We start from the raw sequence: 20,631 nt of genomic DNA on the forward strand, positions 1-20,631 counted from the left end.
TTAAATCTTTCTCCCAATTGCACATTTAAAAACCATTGAAAACTATACCCCTCTGCAGTTAAATGTTTTCTTAACTTTAAGTTTTCTATATTCATTAGCAAATCTTGATGGGTAAAGCATTTTTCTTTGCCTCTGTTTCCTTTCTATAAAATGTTTCTTGTGCTCAAAGCAATTTTTTGGGCACAGCCTGGGTTTATTCTCAATATGGTACTTTTCACATAATGGTTTTTAAAATCTATGTAAACTTTACTGCAGAATTAAAAGCCGTGCCAGCCAAACTTCAGGTTATTTTCTTCTATTTCTAACATTTTATTTCTCAGCAACACCACTGGAAACATCTTCTTGATATTGGTTGACCTGCAAAGGTCAATGGGCTTGATTTAGGTTACTACTTGTAGGAGAGATAGGTAATTGAAAAAAATCAAGAGCATAGAATATCAAATTAAAAACAAAATACTTCATGGAATAAAGAAAGCTAAATCTGTTTAACTTTATAGCCAAGAGGAAAGAGGGGAGAAACTGAAGGAAATTATGGTGGAGATGATAGCAGGGATCGCCCAGAAAGATAAGTTGTTGATACAGAGTGACATCGATGACGTATATAGTCTATACTTCCTATACTAGGAGACAGAAACTGCCACGTGAAGTGCACGTGAGGTTTACTAAACGATCCCTGAGAGAAGAAATTTACCAGAAGGCACGTGACCAGAATACCATGTATGCGGGGGAAATGGTCATAGTACTAAAACAGATACCAAGAAGAGTGAGGGAAAGGAGGCAGAAATATCAGGACCTAACAACACAATTGAGGAAACTTCAGGTGATGTATAGGTGGCTTTTCCCAGAAGGGATATCTTTTCTCTGGCAAGGCCAGAGGTTTCGGATTGAATCATTGCAAGATGCACAAGACTTTATGGAAAGCCAGTTGAAGAGGGGAACTCAGAATAACGATGGAGAATTGGACAACAAGAGCCGAGGAGAGGAGCGAAAGAATAGTGTCCCGGAGATGAGAAAGGGGGAGATGAGAGACTGCAAACGAGGCAGACAACAAAAGCTAAAGCCTTAAACAAATAAACATGGCGGATGAACTCCGCTTAATTTCCTTAAATATAAATGGTTTGAATTCACTAAGAAAGAGAAATAAAATACTGAATGCTCTACGAAAAAAGAATTGTGATTTGATATGCTTGCAAGAAGTACATATAGTGAACCACCAGCAAAATGTGTTGTATTACCCCCAGCTGGGTATAATGTATACAAGTTTAGCAGATGAAAAGAAAAGGGGCATTGTGTTGTATGTTAAAGACCATATCAATTCTAAATTGGTGTATACGGATGGGGAAGGAAGAATTTTAATGGTCGAATTGAAATTTGGTGGATATAAAATTTTGCTGGAGGAGGGGTGATCGTTGGAGGGAGAAAGGAAAGTTGGAGGGGGAGAAGAAGGGGTGTATGAAAGCGATAGGTTGGGTTTATGAGTTGTGTTTAGGTTGGGGTTTTTTTTTCTTCTTACTATTATATTATTATTATTGCAAATATCCCGTATATAAGTGAATGTACAAAATTGAAAATGAAAATGAATAAAACATTTAATACAAAAAAAAAAAAAGCAAAAAAAAAAAAAAATGCAGTGAGCCATGTGCAGATCTGTTCATTGGGGAAACAAACATCCATTTCACAGATGCATTGCACAACATGAGAAAAAACCCATCAGGACTAGATTCAGCAGTCCATCTGCATTTAAAAGACAAAGATCGCTCATTTGAAGACAGCAAAATCCACATTTTGGACAGAGAGGACTACTGGTTTGAAAGAAGGTCAGAGGTCATTCTGTCAAAATTGAACAGCTGTCTCTCAACAGAGGGTGAGGGATAAATCTCCAAATGGCCTCAAAGATTCTCTAAAAGAATATAAATGACTAGCTATCTGAAAGGAATATAAATCCTTCCTTTCCCCACCATCTAGTCAGAATTGAAGAAGCTTCTTGGATAAGAAGTGAAACATCTTCAAAGAAAAACAAGGAACTCCAATTGCCTCTTGAAAATGGGACATTTGGGACATTTTTCCTAAGTGCAGGACTTTATTTTTTTCACCACTGAATTACACCTTGCTGGGGCGCTAGGCTCAAGTCTGTCAAGATCATTCTGCATTGTAAGTCTATCTTCCAAAGTGTTAGCAATTGTCTCTAGCTGTCTGCAAATTTGATGGGCTCCAATTGAGGACTACACTCTTAGCCACTTGTGAATTCATCTATTCCACACTTTTTTATCTTACCAATAGGCTGTGGTTGACTCTGTGAAATACCTTACTGAAATTCACACAAACTATGTCTACAATTATTTCCTTGATCCACTAATCATTGTATTAAATAAAGCAGTAAGATTTGTTTGACATGACCTGCATTTAACAAACTCATGCTGGTTGTCAACTTGTTCATTTCTAGGTGCTCACAAATCCTTTGCTTTGTGACTTTTTCTGGAGTTTCCTGGGTATTGGTGTCAAGTTGTTTCATCTGTAGATTCCAGTTTTGTTCCTATTTCCAATTTTACTTTTTTTCAAGATTGGAACCCCTTCATCTCTTTTCCAATCCTCTGGGAGGAGCTGTGAAATATTACATTCAGTAGTTTCAGGATTATAACTTCCAATTTCTTCAGATCCCTGAGATGTAAACCACCAGGTCTCATCAATTTGAATTCATCGAATTCCTTACCTAGTTTCACCTGCACTTCTGTTCTGTCCCCCATACTGCATTTGATAGTTAAGGTGATTTTTTTCTTTTGCGTAAGGGCATATATTAAGAAGATATTAAGCAGTTCTTTGTTGCCTGTTACTTTCTTGCCATTTTCCCCTATTAGTGGACAGATCATTTCTTTGGTCACATTTACTTTGGCCATGTCATGCAGGAACATTTACTGGAGAAAGCAATTATGTTTGAAGAGTTAACTGTAAACGGAAACCAGGCCATCAAAGCATACAGTCACTGGGCACCATCAAACCTGATACAAATCAGAGCATAGAAAAACTCAAAGTAGTGCAAAGATGTGAGAGATGTGAAAGACCGGGCCCATAGGTTGCCAAGACTCGGACACAATGAATGGATAATATCATTTCCTTGATTTTCTTCTTGTTATTTATATATTAAACCTTTTTTATTGTCTATGGAGATTCTCAATCATCCAGGTCATGATTATTCAAAAGGTGCTTTTCAAAACGCAACTGAATTTTCTTCAAGAAAGTCCAGTTGCCTTTTGAAAAGCACCTTTGCCACAACCTTTTTCATTATTTTTGGCATTGATTGCAAGTTTTAGTTCATTCTTAGCCTTAAATTTTCCCAGGTCTATAACAGCAGATTTGGACTATTTATTGGTATTCTGTTTTAGTTATGTGCCCCTTTCCATTTTTTATAAAGTAAGTCTCTCAGTTTATTAGTGAGCTTTTTGTGCAGCCATGAAAGTTTTGTCTGGAATCTCTTTTTTCTCTGGAATATTTTATTTGGGCCTTTACTATCTTCTTTTTCAGAGTTTCCCAGGCATCTTGAACTATTTTTCCCTTTAGAATTTGCATCTACAGAATCCTACCTAATCTCTCTCAAGTTTGTTGAAATCAGTTCTTTAAAATCTAAAACACTACTCTGACTTTGTTCAGTTGTTGGTGCCTGCATTATGGTGAATTCTAGTATGGGCACTTTTCCCCAAAGTTCCTACAATTTCCACTCTCTTAACCATTTCATCCCAACTAGTTAGGATTAAGATTATAACTAACTCTCTAGTTCCCACCTTCTTTGGATGACAAAGTTGTTAGCTAGGCACATCAGAAATCTGTTTGATCTCCCACTTGTTGCTGAATTTGTTTTGTTTCCCAGTGCAGTCCCCACCCCTCCCCATCCCAGTGTTGTTGATGCAGAGTTTGTTTCCCAGTGCAGTTAAAACTGGGAAACAAACTCTGCATTATTACAATGTTGTTTTCTGCACATCTTGGCTAGCTGATTAACAACAAGTTTGTCTATTTCCTCCACTTGGTTGGGTGGCTTGTAGAACACACCATAGCAATGTCATTTTTAAATCCTTTAATATTCACCCAAATACTTTCAAGGCAACTTTCATCCTTAACATTGCTTATTTCTATAGAGGTGTAGCAATTCTTTATATATAATGCAACTCCTTTCTCTTTCTGAACTGAGTCTATTTCTTTTGAATAATTTATATCCTTCTATTAGTATATTCAGTCATGGGTTTCATTATAATAGCAGAAATATTGTACTTACCCTCACGGACTAGGACTGAAGTTCAGTTTGTTCCCCATACTCTAATCATTAGTGCATCCAAGCTCTTTATGGCTGACTATGACAAGTTTTGTTTTATCTGAGTGACCCTTTACCTGGACAATTAATTTTCCCAAGGGGCCACATGAGAAACTGGGATTATGTGGAAGTCTGCAACCATTGCCCCCCGATGATGCCCTGCCCCATCATCATTCCCACAAAGTAATGCTGCACTGCCACTCTGACTGGATGTGGCCCATAGGTCATGAAATGCCCAGGAATGTCTTATACCATGCCATCCTAAAGGACAAGCTAGTTTTTCAAGTCGTATTCCAGATCAATTTATGCTAATAGTACAGGTCCTCAACTTATAATTGTAATGGAACCTGCCCACCATAACCAGCTAAATTGTTATGGTCATAAAAAGGATCACTTCTGTAACCAACCTGATTTTATGATCTTTTCATTAAGTGACCTTTATGATCATTGTTCACTATAGGGCAGTTTTGCTGAGTCCCTGACATATGGTCATACAACCATTGGGATTTGGAATTGGGTCGTAAGCCCTGGGGAGGGCTAAGCATCTAGTTGTGAATTATATCAGACTGAACTTTTTCGGCCTCAAATCAGTTCCTCAATTAAACATCTCTATATTTTCATTAGAGTTATTTAATCAGAATGCAACGAATTAAGGAAACTATCTACCAACAGATATGTATTGGAATTTGGGAATGACCAGCAGTTTAGACATTAATGGTTGTGTGGCATTATTTTAAGGGGACATCACATTTACACTGTTATACAAGCTGTATTCTCACTACTTTACATTGTAGCCAAGTGTAATTTCTTCAGTGTTGTCACTTGAAAAGATATACTTAAATATTTACAAAATGTGAGTGGGGTGTACTCAGTTCTGTGATACACTGTGTACATATACAAAAAAATAATAAAAATGGGAGAAGAAAATCAATAACCATTTCAACTGGCAATCTACTGAGCAATTGAAAGCAACATTCAAGATCCAACACTAGAGTCTCTGCATATGTGGTCTTCTCTTCTACCTATGGATAGCCACCGAATGGCCTCTGGAACATAGTTATTACAGACAACGAATGCAATACCAGGCAGATCCTGTAATAAATTCTATTTAAAACTTAACACTTCTAAAATATAAAATTTTGAAACTCCATTGAACCAAAGAAAATTAACATGAACAATTCTGACAACATTCATGCCACATTCCTGGAAATAAAACTTCCTACATTTCAAGAGAAACTCACATAAAATATATATTTTTTAAAGTATGATTTTAATTTTGCGTAATGTTTTAAACTACTTTGTTTTTTAAAAAACATCAGAATAGAATGTATAAACCATCAGAACGTACAAAACAGTCATGAAAAACATTTATACCCTAACTGCAAACAGTAGAACTAGAGGGCATCTGGGCAAAAAAGGGATTTCAAGATTTTTTCAGTTTTTAAGCAGATTTTGATCTTCAAGCTGATTCAAGAATTATGGGTTCAAGTTTACATTAGAGATTATTATTATTACATTAGAGATCTGGAAATAAGATAATGTGGTTGTTTATATTAACATACAAATCTTTCACATTTTCCAATTATATTAGCTCTCCCACATAATCATTAGACAGTAAAAGCAGAACCTACAGCAGAACTTATATGCCATTTCCAGATTTTACTAGGCAAATTATATATTTATATATTTTAAGCAGAAGAAAACAGAGTGAAGAGAAACATCTTCAACATGGCCTTCCCTTGCTTGTTTTTCTATTATGCAAAAATGCCCATATATTCCAAGCAGAAGTCCAGTAAAACTATAAAAACAAAAACTTAAGTACTTCTGTTTAACATTTGGCAGAATCTTGAGTTTTTTCAGAAATGCAAAAGAGATTAATCTTTTATATTTAGCCAGGCCCTTCATCTTTTCTCAACTTTGCATAAGCTTTATTACTGCAAAGCTCATTTACTGCAGAGCTTCACTCCTTCCATGCAGTAAGCTTACACCAATCAAATAATAAAATTATGCTGCTTTTTCTAAATTTGTCACTTCTGTTAGCCAGTTCCTTCTTTTTTTGTATTTATAATTCATTTGATTCTAAGTTATCTGACATAATGAAGACTAGTCTTCGCAACTCAAAAAGTTCCAAAGTTCTTACATGGAAATGAATTGCCCCATAAGCATATTTCCTAGTTGTCAAGATGTTCTGTAAAAAAAAGCACAGAAGCATATATGAAGGCATTTGATAGCTCAGAATCATCACATGATAATCTCTGACATATATTAAGTTCTCAACATACATGACAGCAAGTAGAAGTATGAAGAAAGTCTTGGCTGATCTTCAAAAAAGCTAAGCTGGGCCTGACCGGTAGGAAACCCCTGGGCAAAAGAGTAGCCCAAAAATTTAAAAAAAAAATAGCAAGCCTCATACTTGTCATATATCAGCCCCAGCCAGAAGATGGTAATGGCAAATTACCATCTTGTATTGTTGCCAAAAATACCCCCACATAGATCCAAAATTGATTTGAAAGAGACTCAAACTTTTATCCCCATTCAGATATTCTACAACTATGTCAACAATAAAAAAAATCTTTCAAGATCTCTGCAAGCAAAGTAAGCTTTAAGGCTTCTATTAGCATTGCATATTAGAATCCTTGTTTTGTTATATTAAGCTTGTGATTACAATAGTTTTAAGTTATGGGGGCCTGACTTATGGTAAATCTTTGTAATATTTTTAGCAATATACAAACTAAATAGGCTAACTTTACCATAAAGCTGCTGATTCATCCTTATTCATTGTTATCTTCAAAACATTTTGCACAATAAATATTTCTTTCTGCTTATCTGAAGACTTTTTATGTCTCACTGAGTTAAAATAAAATATTAAAACTGCTCAGAGCTATGAAAGCCTACTGCCCAAAGACAAAACTATAGGGGAGTTGAAATAAGCATGTAGTGTATTTTATAAGTATTACATTACATACTGTGATTTAAGAGGCTGGAAATCAAATAAACAAAATGAAATCAAGAATTCATGGACAATTTTATATTATAATCTTATTAAATCTTTTGTCTTAGATACAAAGGTTTTTTTTTTAATTGAACAAACGTAAGGGAAACAAAAATACAGAGAACCCAGTTTTTGTGCAAGAAATTTAAAATACAATTTTGGGGGATGAGGAAATTTAAAGTGATAAAATGGTTGAGGAAAGTTAAGATCTTAAGATGTTAAGAACTTGAGGGGAAACAACTAGATAAGAGAAGAGAAAAAGGATAGGAGTGAGATAATTAAGATTAGTAATCGTCCCCACATTGCAAGTGAGAAATAAAAAGTTATGGGACTGAAAGGATAGAAAGTTACACCTAAGCAGAGTATTCAGACTTATCAATGGGACTTAAGCTAGTCATGAATTTACATATATTGATTTCAATATATCTACTTCAACTAAAATTAAATCTAACAAAAAAAATCATACCTTTTCCTTTCAACTGTGTGAAGAGGATGACACATTCTTCATTCAAGAGATTACGTATATTGTATACATTCCCTACAATGAAGTAGTTTCCATTATAGAACAAATAATTTTTGTATTGACAAATACCATTCCACATGATCAAACACAACCACCGGCTGGTCCAACAGCAAAATTTTCATTTCTCTGTTGTGTCATACCATCTTTGATCTTCTGTAATGACATGTATCGTCACTGACATGGCCAAGAAAGGAAACACCTAAAGACCAATGAGCAGGCACATCCCCATGTATGTAAAGGCTACTTAGCACTTTTTGGGGTTGGCCACCACTCAGAATAGCAGTTAGACTTATATACCGCTTCATAGGGCTTTCAGCCCTCTCTAAGCGGTTTACAGAGTCAGCATATCGCCCCCCACAGTCTGGGTCCTCATTTCACCCACCTCGGAAGGATGGAAGGCTGAGTCAACCCTGAGCCGGTGAGATTTGAACCGCTCAACTGCTGAACTAGCAGTCAGCTGAAGTGGCCTGCAGTACTGCACTCTAACCACTGCGCCACCTCGGCTCATATAGATCTACTGAATAGACCATCATTTTATATTTTTGGTGAATTGGCATATGCCTATCACTCAGCAATCCAATGATTTCTGCAACAGTTATGCTGCATTCTCCCTTGTGCGTATTGCTTCATTAATGCCACTATATTTTACAGATAGGATCCTAAGTAACAAGTTTATTTTCATCACTGCTGACTTGGATGGTGGAGGTGTTCAGGCTAGTTTCTAGATACTCAGTCCTGAGTTGCAAATCCAATTGACTAAGAAAGTCATTTCATATCTAGACATAGCATTGCAGGTCTTCCCTAATGCCAGTTGTGAGATGACATTGTCAGTGTAGAGAAAAACCCAAAGGGTACTGTGATACAAATTTTATGTGGTGGCATCCGTGACAAGAATGAACAGCAATTCTCATTCACATAGCATCTTTTTGCAACTCTTTAAAACAGTTGTGTTTTTTCTCAGCTACAAACTATGAATAAAAACCCTGCTTCATCCTAAATTGTTAGTGAAATTGGTCTTGAAGTACAATCAAATTACAATTTTTTGCAAAATTTTTGTTTTGCATTTGGAACAAATTAATCTCAACTGTAGTATTCTGATGTGTACTAACAAAACAATACTCGAAGCAATTTAAGATTATCTGTTAGACTGAAACTCAGAAAGTTTGAATGGTTTGACCTAAAGAACTTGTGATAAGAAACAACTGATGCATTATCCTACAAAACATTTACTGATTTAAAGACATGCAAATATGGATTAGTTACCTCCCATGTGAATCCAAACTATAGCAGACTCCTAAAATATTTTTGGTATTTTTCTTGTAAATAAACAGACATATTGCCAATGGAACAAACTACATCAGTATCTACTCTAATGTCCTAAGGGTCAAAGTAAAGGGGGGGGGGGTGGACAACCAAGCAGCTTTGTTTTTGTTCCCATTGCTTTATGTGATTAGAACACTCAAAACTTTTCCAAATGACAACTTTTAAGATGTGTTTTTCAGATAAAACACAGTCAATTCAAAACAATTCCAGGTAAGATTCCTTGTACATTTTAAAGAAATGACATGGCACCACATCTAATTCTAATCTGTTCCCATGCCATGTGTGAAAGACAGAGAATATACCGTATTTTTCGGAGTATAAGACGCACCAAGGTTTTGAAGAGGCAAATTTAAAAAAAACAGTAGGTAGGTAGATAGAGGGAGAGAGAGAGAGAAATACAGTAGGTAGGTAAGGAGAGATAGGTAGGTAGATAAAGGGATAGAGAGAGAGAGAGAAATACAGTAGGTAGGTAGGTAGAGGGAGAGAGAGAGAGAAATAGAAGGAGAGAAATACAATAGATAGGTAGGGAGAGAGAGATAAATACAGTAGATAGGTAGGGAGAGAGAAATACAGTAAATAGGTAGGGAGAGAGAAATACATTAGATAGGTGGGGGGGAGAGAGGAGGGGGGGGAGGGAGAGAGACAGAGAAATACAGTAGGTAGGTAAGCAGGGAGAGAGAGAGAGAGTAAATAGGTAGGTAGATGTTTCCAGGTGTATTTATCCATATACTGGAGAAGGAAATCACTGATAATCTGCAGTACCTAAGACTTGTTTCTGCTGGCACAGCACTTGATCGATCTAATTCTCATCAATCACTCTAACTAAAGAGCTTTCCAAAAGGAAAAAAAGTTTTTGCACTCTGCAAACCTCCCAAAAACGGCCCGTTTTTCATGAAAACAGGCCCATTATTTTGCCAAAAAAATTTGCATGCATAGTCTTATGGAGGCTTATAGAGTGCTGCTGGGGGCTGGGCGAAAGGGCCTGTTTTTTGCTCACTTCTGCCCTCCCCAGCCCCCAAGAGATGAAAGCCTCCATAAGGGTATGCATGGCCCTTTTTCTGAAGGGGCGGGGCTTCGGGAGGCAAAGAAAATGCTGTATTTGATGTATAAGATGCACTCAGATTTTCAGCCTTTTTTTTTGACGGAAAAAAGGTGCGTCTTATACTCCGAAAAATATGGTATACATATGCTCTAGGAAGCAAGCATTCATCTTTCTTTTGGTTCAAGACCCAGAAGGAAAAAACAGTTACTTATTTGTGGTTTCTTATGAACAGAAGCCATCATTCTTAATCACACAAATATGCATAACACAAGTATTACAGGAAGTCTTTGACTTACAATATTCGAGTCCAAAATTTCCTAAATTTTACTTTTTTTTGCCACAGCTGTTAGTAAATCACTCCAGTTGTTACGTTAGTCAGTTGTAAGTAAATCTGGCTTCCCTGTTGACTTTGCTTGTCAAAAAGGCACAAAAGATGATCACATGATTCCAAGACACTGCAACTGGAATAAATACATGCCAGTTACCAAGTGTCAGAATTTTGATCATGTGACCATGAGGATTCTGTAATGAAAAACAGTCATACGTCACCTTTTTCAGTGCCATAACTCCAAACAGTCACTAAATGAATAATTGTAAGTCAAGGACTACCTGTATGATGCTACTACTGCTGCTAAAAAATAAAAGTATTTCCTTTTTATTAGATTTTTGCATTTCTTTTACCCTTTCTAATAGAAAAAATATCAGTACATTTACCTGGTGGAATAAAAAAATAGTTTCCAGCAGTCAAACGATAGCTTTGATCATCCAGCATTAGAAGAAGTTTGCCACAACTAATGTGAAAAATCTGAGAGAGGGGAAACCATAATTTTAATTGCATATTTTATTTCCTGGAAACATGATGATAAATTATTTACTTTAATCTTAAAATCAACAAGACTCTTGAATCTTATGTTGTCTACATAAAAATAAGACCTACAACACTGCATTTTGGTTGTACTCCAGACCCAAGTTCTATTTGTCAGGTGCAGGAATAGGCTCACAGAATCCTCTACCTAATAATATTAAGAGATAGTAATGAATATCTGCTTTGGTGATTCACGTCATTTCATTAATTATTGAAACATTGTATCCAGGTGTTTTGCATTTCACTCCAGTTGCCCTGGAAATTAGGACTGCTAAGTTCTATGTAATTGCCATCATAGTCCTAAATATTTCCATTCATTTTTAGGAAGAATCAAACAGCTATTCCTTAAAAAAATAACAAGAACAACCTATCACCAGAGTATAAAGGATATCAGAACAGATATATTTAGAAAGAATATAAAGGATATCAGAACAGATATATTTAGAAAGAAAATGTGTATCTCATGAGTCTGTGAATTGTCTTATAAAACAAAACTCAATATATTATATCTTTCTCAACAGCAGAACAGAGCAGAGATCTGCTGGGCTGTGTGGTTGAGATAAGCCAGGGAGCTAGGGAGCAGCAGCAGGCGAAGTACGAAAAGGAGTGGGAGGGGCAGGAGGTGACGGGTGGAGCCAGTCAGTGGTGCATTTTACCGGTTCTCCGAACTGCCCATAATTTGTCCTACCGTTCAGGAGAACTGGTCAGAACTGGCTGAATTTCACCCGTGCCGGAAGTGCTCAGCTGACTGGTGGCCAACAGAGCCCAGGCAGAATTGCACCCTGCGAGGGGGCCACCTCCAGTACTCCTCTGCCACCTCCCTTGCCTCTTAGCGCCCCCCTGCCACCCCCTTGCCTCTTAGTGCCCCCCTAAGTCATCCCACCGTCCACTTTGGAAACTACTGGTTTAAAGCATCCCTCCTGAATATAAGAAAGAAAACATATTCATGCATAAAGACACTAAACAAATTAAGAACATATAATTCTGCTGTGTCTACATAAAGGATCAAAATTATTAAACCACAGCAGTGGGGAAAAATAAGTGTTGTTAATATAAGATTGGAAGAAAAATAGTTAATCCCTGCTCTATAAGGAAGAATGATAATTGGCTAAAATACAAAGTAATTTTAAGTATTAATTTTGCAAATACAAATTAGAAAGAAAAGAAATAAAATACTTACTAATGTGTCTGTGTGGGAATACTGATATCCCTTTTCTTTTAATGGATTTAATATTAATTTTCCAGAAGCAAAGGAAGGTGTACTGAAGTATTTATAAATGGACAATATTTCATTACTAAAGCAAAATGCAGGTGAACTACCATTATGCACACATTCTATGAAAACAGGAAAAAAAAACAATATTCACAGAAGGAAATATTACATAAAATATACTGCATCCTTGCATTTTCATTCATAGGCAAGAATATGTTTACTTTTCTTAAAATAATGATAAAGAAGCCATATGCCTAGGCAATATCAAAACATAGAGTATATGGAAAGTTGAGAATATTTTATACATAAAAATAGGTTAAGATTCTGCTTTGGTCTGCTATGTAGAAAATTATACTGTGTAGTGTTTGTATCATTTTTGAGTGTAGTGCAATAATAACTGCACAAAACTTTGCAATGCTTATCAAAGTTTCTCTTGTTGACTTATCTGCTAAAGGACAGGGTATTATTTAAGTTGGCATGAGAAAAACGAGTAGAACTTTGTGCCAAAGTAAGAAGGCAATAGAAGAGGACACATATATACTGTGTTTCCCTGAAAATAAGACCAGGTCTTATTTTCCTTTGACCTCCGAAATAAGTGCCAGGGCTTATTTTGGGGGGTGTCTTAATTCCACTCCCCCCCACCCTTTTCCAACCAAAAACAGAACTTTGGCTCCGGCCTCTAATGCCACAAAAGACATTGCTGGTGCTCTCTGAGCATGCTCGAAACCAGCGAGCAGACGCAGTTGGAGCCACAGTTGCAGCTTCTTCCTGCTTTAGCTTTGCCTTCAGTCGGGAGCGGGGTAGTTCATGGCAAAATGGTGGGTGAATTCGTTTGCGAGGTATTCCTAAAGCCTCAGCAGGAGAGGCAGGTTGCTTGGGTAGTAGGCTGAGAAAGTGGGGTTAATACATGAGGTGTGGGTACGGGTCAAGCTTGGCATTTCACTTTCCTGCCCTTTGCAAACTTTTGGTTGCGCGTAAGGAAAGCAAAAGCAGCAGAGGAACAGATCAGGGTAGATCAAAAAAACTGTCCAACAAACAACTCTCCAACCAAGGAACTGAGGGCACTCTCTTATTTAACTGTTACATAAGAACTTGTCCTTAGTTCTTTGGTTGGAGTTGTTTGTTGGACAGTTCCTTTGATCTGCCCTGGCCTCTACACACTTCCTCTGACCTGCTCGGTAACCAGCTGAAAGTAATACTGAATAGTTACCTAAAAGGCCCAAACTGGTATTATTTACAGACTTGGATTCCACGGGTTAAATAACTCATCACATTTGTTTTGTATTGTCCCTGGGATATGTTGGTTGAAGTTTCATAATTTCACAAATATGCAAGCTGATGTTTTCATCGCTTTCGGCTTTTGTAGCTGTCATTCTTATCTGATCATTTCAGATACTGATGCCAAAAAGAAAATCTTGGGATATTTAAATGACTTGACATTTGAATTTTGATATAAAATGATTTATTTTCTACTACTGTACTATCAATTTTCCAAGATGATAGCATGAAACAGCATTCTGGAGAACACATTTCATTTTATTTTAGCATGGTTGATGTGAAAACCATTATCTCTATCATAATGGCCCAAATCTTCTCACACATTAAAATAATACAAAAAGGCCAAATCTTCTCTCAGATTTGAGCCGAGGTGGCGCAGTGGTTAGGGTGCAGTACTGCAGGCAACTTCAGCTGACTGTTATCTGCAGTTCAGCGGTTCTAATCTCACCGGCTCAAAGTTGATTCAGCCTTCCATTCTTCCGAGGTGGGTGAAATGAGGACCCAGACTGTGGGGGCGATATGCTGACTCTGTAAACCGCTTAGGCTGAAAGCCCTATGAAGTGGTATATAAGTCTAACTGCTATTGCTATTGCTATATGTTTAATGATATAAAAAAATAGCACATCACATACACTGAGGATCAAGACAGCTTTACTGGCTATTGAAGTTGGCTATAATTCAGGTCAGGACAGGCTTTCAACCAGGGATGTTAGTATACAAAACAGTTTTATCCCTTACTGAATGGGAATAGGGCAGTAAGAACATGGTGGGAATCAAAATTGGATGGGATTATTTTCACAGAATACCAAGATTAAATAATGAAATCAGCCATTTGCTGTGATCATATCCAACACATTCCTCCTCATACTTCCTCCACAGTAACTCTGTCAAGTGAGTTGAGCTGAGTGAGTGACTGGCCCAAGGTCACCCAGCTGCCTTTCATAGCCAAGGCAGGACTTGATCTCATGATCTCCTGCTTTTTTCTAGCCTTAATCACTTGATCAAACTGGTTTTGATTATTGACTAAGCAAAACACACTTAGGAAATTGAAAATGACATAAAAATTGCCATTAAATATATATTTTGGTTAGATACTAGAGAACTGACAATGGTTGACAGTTAAATTGCCTTCTGAAAGTTCAGTTTGCAATGGTGTTATCTTGTGTCTAGCAGTCTACCAATTTTAGATAAAACTGTCTAGCACAGAGCTTGCTAAAGATGCTTTTCACAGAGTAATTGGGTACATTTTTACAGATTTGGGGACTTTTTAAAATATTCACACTCTAATAGATTTCTTTTTACTTGACAGTTGTTATTTAACATGTGTTATTTGGCTACAGCCAAAATTTACCTATTTCTACTGACCTTCAAGATCAGTTAAATAAAATATTTTTTTTCTTTTTTTCACTGAGAGACAATCTCCAAAGCCCAGACTGAGATGCCTTTGGGAAAAGTGTACAAATAGTATTGGAAATGATCAATGCATGTGCTGATGAAGCCAAGGGATCCAACTAAAACACATGAAATATGAGTATCCACATAAGAAAATGATTGTAGCTTGTGAATGACTTGTATTAAAATAAAGCACAATTTCTGATATTTGTACAAGCTGCTCCCTGGCAGACATTGAATCATATAGAGACTAACTGCCCTCTGAGAACTTACATAGGGGGAAATATAGATTTTCTCCAATTAACAACTAGCACATTTAATTAGTAAATGCCCTATATATTAATATATAGAACACATTTTATGAATCAACTGATTTTTAAACATATCTAGGAACATAATATATAATTTCTTGAATCTCTTATATCTTACAAAATTAACCATACAACATCATATGTGCATCATATTATTATGTGTTTTTAATGCATCTTTACTGCTGCTATCTATGTATTTCATAACATACACTAAATAAATATATTTATCATAAGAATTTTTAAAGCTATGTCATATCACTCACCCAGAAGAATTTGTTGATTAGATGCTTTATTAAAAACAACAGCTGGCTGAAAAACACTTTCTGTGAAAATTGAGTTATTGTGCAAATTCTCTGCAAAGCAAAAAACCCCCAGAGGATTAGGCTAAGGGGCAGACATAGTAACATGTAGTCCCTAAATTTCCATTTCTAAGTGATGTAATTGTGGGATACAATGTCATTTGATCACATAGCAACAGTAATATCATCAATCCCCTTTGTGTTTGTTAAATGAGGATGATGGATTGTTAAGTAAGGGTCTCACCTGGCCATGATTTGTGACTTCCTACTGTTCCTACTTAAGGCTCTTAAGACCTGGCTATTCCGGCTGTTGAACTCATGTTTCAGTACCAGCCCCGATTAGACTGGGTGTATGTTGTGGTCTTTTTAACTATGTTTTTTGTGTTTTTTTTTTAACTTCTATTTTAATTGTATTGTTGTAAGCTGCCCCGAGTCCTCCGAGTTTGGGCGGCCTATAAATTTATTAAATATTCAAACATTTCTAAAAAGCAAAGTCAATGGGGAAATTGAGAGGAAGTTATTTATAAGTCCGAATCACAAATCTTTTAACTGTTAAGCAAGGACTATGTTGATTTTCTATTAAATACTTCTATTATTACACAGGTCTGCGACTAAAAAGCTGTTTGATTATTTTCATCTAATTTCCATGTATTTTGGTATGCTGAAAACAAATAAAATATTGAAAAAACTTCTAGATGTCATGATTTGCCACAACATGCAAAATTGTCTTCAAATTTATCATTTTTTTTAATTTTTGGTATTTTTTTTATATTATGGGTTTTTAACTAAATTTAAAGTCCAAATTACTATTAATTAATTCACATAAGTGCATTTAAGATATAAAATGCCAAAAAAACCTTAAAGGGTTTGTCCAAGTTATGTAAAAAAAAAATAGCACTGTAAAACTGATGGTCAGCAATATATACATAAGCTAAGCAAGTTTTAAGTCTGTGCTTCTAATGGTAGAAGGGGTTAATCTTTCCTGAAGAATCCAGTGGGAGGGAGACATAGGGCAAATAGCAGCATCTTCGGTCAGTGCAGGGGACGTGGCCAGCACTGTGACGTCTCCTGTAGAGACACAGAGCTGCTCTCTCCTGCATGCCACACTTGTGCACGAATCATCATCAGGTTCTTGATTCTAGGCTGTTCACACTTTTTCATCGCAATTCATGTTAGGTCGTCATTCTTCAACTGTTATGTTATGGCTCCGCAAAAGCGTATTAATTCACCAGACAGTTTCTGTTTCATCTGTGGTGAATATACAGTGTTGAAGCAACAGCAGAATATTACAGAATTTGCGAAATAAGTATACTTTACATACTTTGGACTAAAAATTGGAGATCAAGATAAAGTTTGGCCGCCTCATAAAGTGTGCAAACAGTGTGTTGAGGACCTCCAAAACTGGTTCAAGGGTAAGAAAAAATCTTTCCGTTATGCGATTCCTATGGTATGGCGAGAGCAAAAGAACCATGGTGATGACTGTTAATTTTGTTCATGTGATGTGAAAGGATTTAATTCCAAATGGAAACATTCCATTTCATACCCCAATCTTCACTCAGCAATTTGTCCCATCCCCCATGGCACAAATATACCAGTACCCAAGCTCCCTGCTACTTTGGAAGAGATACCTAGCTCCAATGAAGATGAAGTCATACCTGAACCAGATGACAAATCAAGTTCTGACTTTGAAGATAATACAAGACCAAAATTGTATTATCAGGAGGATATGAATGATTTGGTAAGAGTTTTGAATCTTCCCAAAGATGCCGCTGAGTTACTCGGATCAAGGCTGAAAAGCAGGAATTTATTGTTGCAAGGAGTGTCATCTTCACAGTTCACACATCGTGAAAAGGAGTTCATTCCTTACTTCGCTCAGGAAGACAAGTTGGTTTATTGCATCGATGTTGAAGGTCTGATGGGTCAATTTAAAATCCAATATGATTCAGAGCAATGGTGTCTTTTTATAGATTCTTCAAAAAGAAGTCTCAAAGCAGTTTTACTCCACAATGGTTTTTACGCTTCCATATCTGTAGATCATTCCGTACACTTGAAGGAAACCTACGAGAACTTGGAATTGGTTCTTCGTAAACTTAAATATGAAGACCATGGTTGGCAAGTGTGTGGGGACTTGAAGGTCTTGTGCACGCTGCTCGGGCAACAAGCTGGGTATACAAATACCCTTGTTTTCTGTGTCTATGGGACAGTCGAGACCGTCAAAATCACTGGACCAAGAAGAGTTGGCAGCCGAGGGTGCTAACAGTCGGTGAAAAAAATTTCCTCCGAGAAACTTTGGTACCTTCCCATAAAGTTCTTCTACTACCTCTCCACATAAAATTGGGACTGATGAAGCAATTCGTAAAATCACTTCCAAGAGATGGAGAATACTTCCAATACTTGGTCACCAAGTTTCCATGCCTGTCGGAGGCAAAATTGAAGGAAGATGTGTTCATCGGACCAGACATTAGAAGGCTTATAGTTGATCAAGAGTTTGTCAATACCATGACAGAGACATTCCAAATGCTACTCACAAGCGTAAATGCACCAAGAGGAACCTCACAAGGAAGAAGAATCGAGTTTAGTGTGTGTAGGTGAGCTCATTTCAGTTCAAAAAAAGATTTTCATGAAAATTTTGTAATAAAACTTCAATTTTATAAGTCTATTTCCATTTATTTTGAGGTATTGCCTTATTTAACATAGTTACCTAAATTGTCAGGAAACGTGATGCCTTATGACAAAATGGAGGTCATTTTCAGATTCAGCGCACCAAAAAAAAATAAAGATTATGTGGAATAACCAAAACAGCTCTCCCCAAAATTTTTTTTTGCAGACCTGTGATTATTAACAGGCCTAGAATTCGCTCAGATTTAAACAAAAATCAAAAAGGTAAATATATTTATAAATCGTGTTTTTTGAATGAAACATATCAATTATTCTGTCTCTACACTAATTCTTTCTTGATACCTGCCAAACTATATATTCACTTGATTTTTTATACTTAAAATAATAATTTATAATGGGCTGAGGAATGAAGTATTATTCTCCAGCTTCATCTTATTCCTATAAACTTTTTTTTTACAAAATAAAATGGGTGGATTCAGCCCAGCATTCTGTTTGAAAGTTTGTTTACAAGTCTGAAAAAGTATGACATCCAGAGACCATATCATTTAACAGAAATATCAGAAGTACCTATTTTATTAACCAAAGACCTACTTACAATTTTGTGCCAGTTTTCAACAACTAAAGTCAGTAGGGAAGATGACAGGAAGTTGCAAGTCCTGGGCAGCTCACAAACAGGCTAGCAGGCACAAGCATAATGGGACTTTAGAGGCTACTTCAGGAGGGTGAATGAGAGGCAGGTTTAGTGCAAGTGTGGAGGGCTTGGGCTGGCTGCTGCAGTTGTAGGAGGGCATATGAGGGGCAGGTGCAGCATGAGCACAAAAGGGCTTGGAATAGCTGTTGCGAGATGGGAGAAGGCACACAAGGGCAAATTCATGGAGGGGGGGCATATGTGATGCGAGTGAGCTTAGAGAAGCTGCTGCAGGGTGGGGAGGATGGGCAAGGACCATAGTGGTGCAGTTTGCAGTGACTACTATAGGATGCAGGAGGCTGTGACAGAAGCAAATGTGGTATGAGGACAGTAGGGCTTAGGGTGCCTGCTATAGAGCAGAGAGCATGTGATGCTAATCAGATGTCTATAAGATGTTGCAACTATTCTATAAGTGAGCTGGTTACCAGATTAGACACAATTTTGGAAATGCTGGGAATGGCTACTCATAATTTAGAAAGATAACATTGTGATGATCATACCAGTCTCTGACACAGATTTCATATCAATTTTCGCTTTGCATTTCCTAGATTCTCTTTGTTCAGGTGATATTATTCCACTAATTACAAAGTCTCCTGAAACAATACAAAAATTAATTATGATCTATATAATAACAATTATAAATTGTTTTACTCAAGATTGAATGGAATTCTGGAATAACTGGATTACCTATAGCAAATTGGTACCAATTCTATTACTTAATTATTATTTTGTTTCCATCTATAATTTCATAATGATACTCTCAAATGTAAACACTAACATTTTGTGAGATTATTTCCTAAAAATAAAACAATTCCATTATGGGGAGGCAACATAAGGGAAATATAGGCTATCCATGTCACCAGTAACTTGGCTGTTACTGAAAGTATATACATACATACCACATATGTTTGGTATTACAACGTTCCTGCATAATGTAATTTAAAAAGGAAAGGAACGTTGGTCCTACCTGAACATTCTTCTCAGCGTGGTGCAGAACGGTCCAGGAGTGGGTTGTTCAATCCTTATTTGCCCAAGAGACTGAGTCAGAATTGAAGCCACGCCTCCAGCTTCCCCTGCTGACTTCCAATTCCGATGAGGCGCAGCTCCAACTGGAGAAACAAAAAAAGAGCAGGCCCTGCCCGCAGCATTAATAGCCGCAGGGACCTGACTAAACAACAAACAAGGGCAGGACCTGGACGTTCTGAAAAGAACATTCGGGTAGGACCAACATTCCTTCTCCAGCTGATGGTGCAGGAGGGTCCAGGAATGGGACATACCAAAGGGGCAGTCCCTAGGGCAGGAACTCATTGATCCATGGTACCTGAGGGAGCATGAACTCCCTGAAGCACCCGATGACCAAATGATGCCTTGGCAGATGCAAAAGCATCCAATCTATAATGCTTAATAAAAGGTGAAGGGGAAACCCACATCATAGGTTTCCCCATTCAGAGTCTGAGTGCTCCACATGGCCGTTGTGGCCGCACTTCTAGTTGAATGAGCCATATCCCCTGTGGCACTGGCTTTCCTCTCGCTTGATAGGCTTGGGCAATACAAGCCCATAACCACCGCCCAATGGGGACACTCGTGACCCAATGGCAGAAGGCTGGAAAGAAGTAAATAGCACCCCTGTCTTCCTGGAGGGGGCAGTCCTCTTTATATAAATACGGAGAGCTCTTCACACGTCCAGCTTGTGCCACGATTTTTCCTTCCTATGAGTGGGGTTAGGCCAAAATCCAGGAGAATTAACTCCTGAGCCTTGTGAAAATAGGAATTTATCTTGGGGATA

The 20,631-nt window shown here is 37.2% G+C and overlaps 1 protein-coding gene across 2 annotated transcripts in view; it reads right to left on the minus strand.

The window, feature by feature from the left end:
• Positions 1-5,591: 5,591 nt before the first annotated feature.
• CENPC (centromere protein C) overlaps positions 5,592-20,631 on the minus strand; it is a 51,987-nt gene continuing 36,947 nt past the window's right edge. For both annotated transcript variants that reach the window (XM_032237357.1, XM_032237356.1), the window contains 6 exons: positions 19,346-19,438; positions 15,503-15,592; positions 12,226-12,380; positions 10,895-10,985; positions 7,759-7,830; positions 5,592-6,488 (listed from right to left, as the gene is read on the minus strand). In XM_032237357.1, the coding sequence (XP_032093248.1) occupies positions 6,472-6,488; positions 7,759-7,830; positions 10,895-10,985; positions 12,226-12,380; positions 15,503-15,592; positions 19,346-19,438 (518 nt within the window). In that variant the 3' untranslated portion in view covers positions 5,592-6,471. The remainder of the gene's footprint in view (positions 6,489-7,758; positions 7,831-10,894; positions 10,986-12,225; positions 12,381-15,502; positions 15,593-19,345; positions 19,439-20,631) is intronic.

This window comes from Thamnophis elegans, chromosome Z (genome assembly GCF_009769535.1).
Source record: "Thamnophis elegans isolate rThaEle1 chromosome Z, rThaEle1.pri, whole genome shotgun sequence".
Classification (NCBI taxonomy): domain Eukaryota; kingdom Metazoa; phylum Chordata; class Lepidosauria; order Squamata; family Colubridae; genus Thamnophis; species Thamnophis elegans.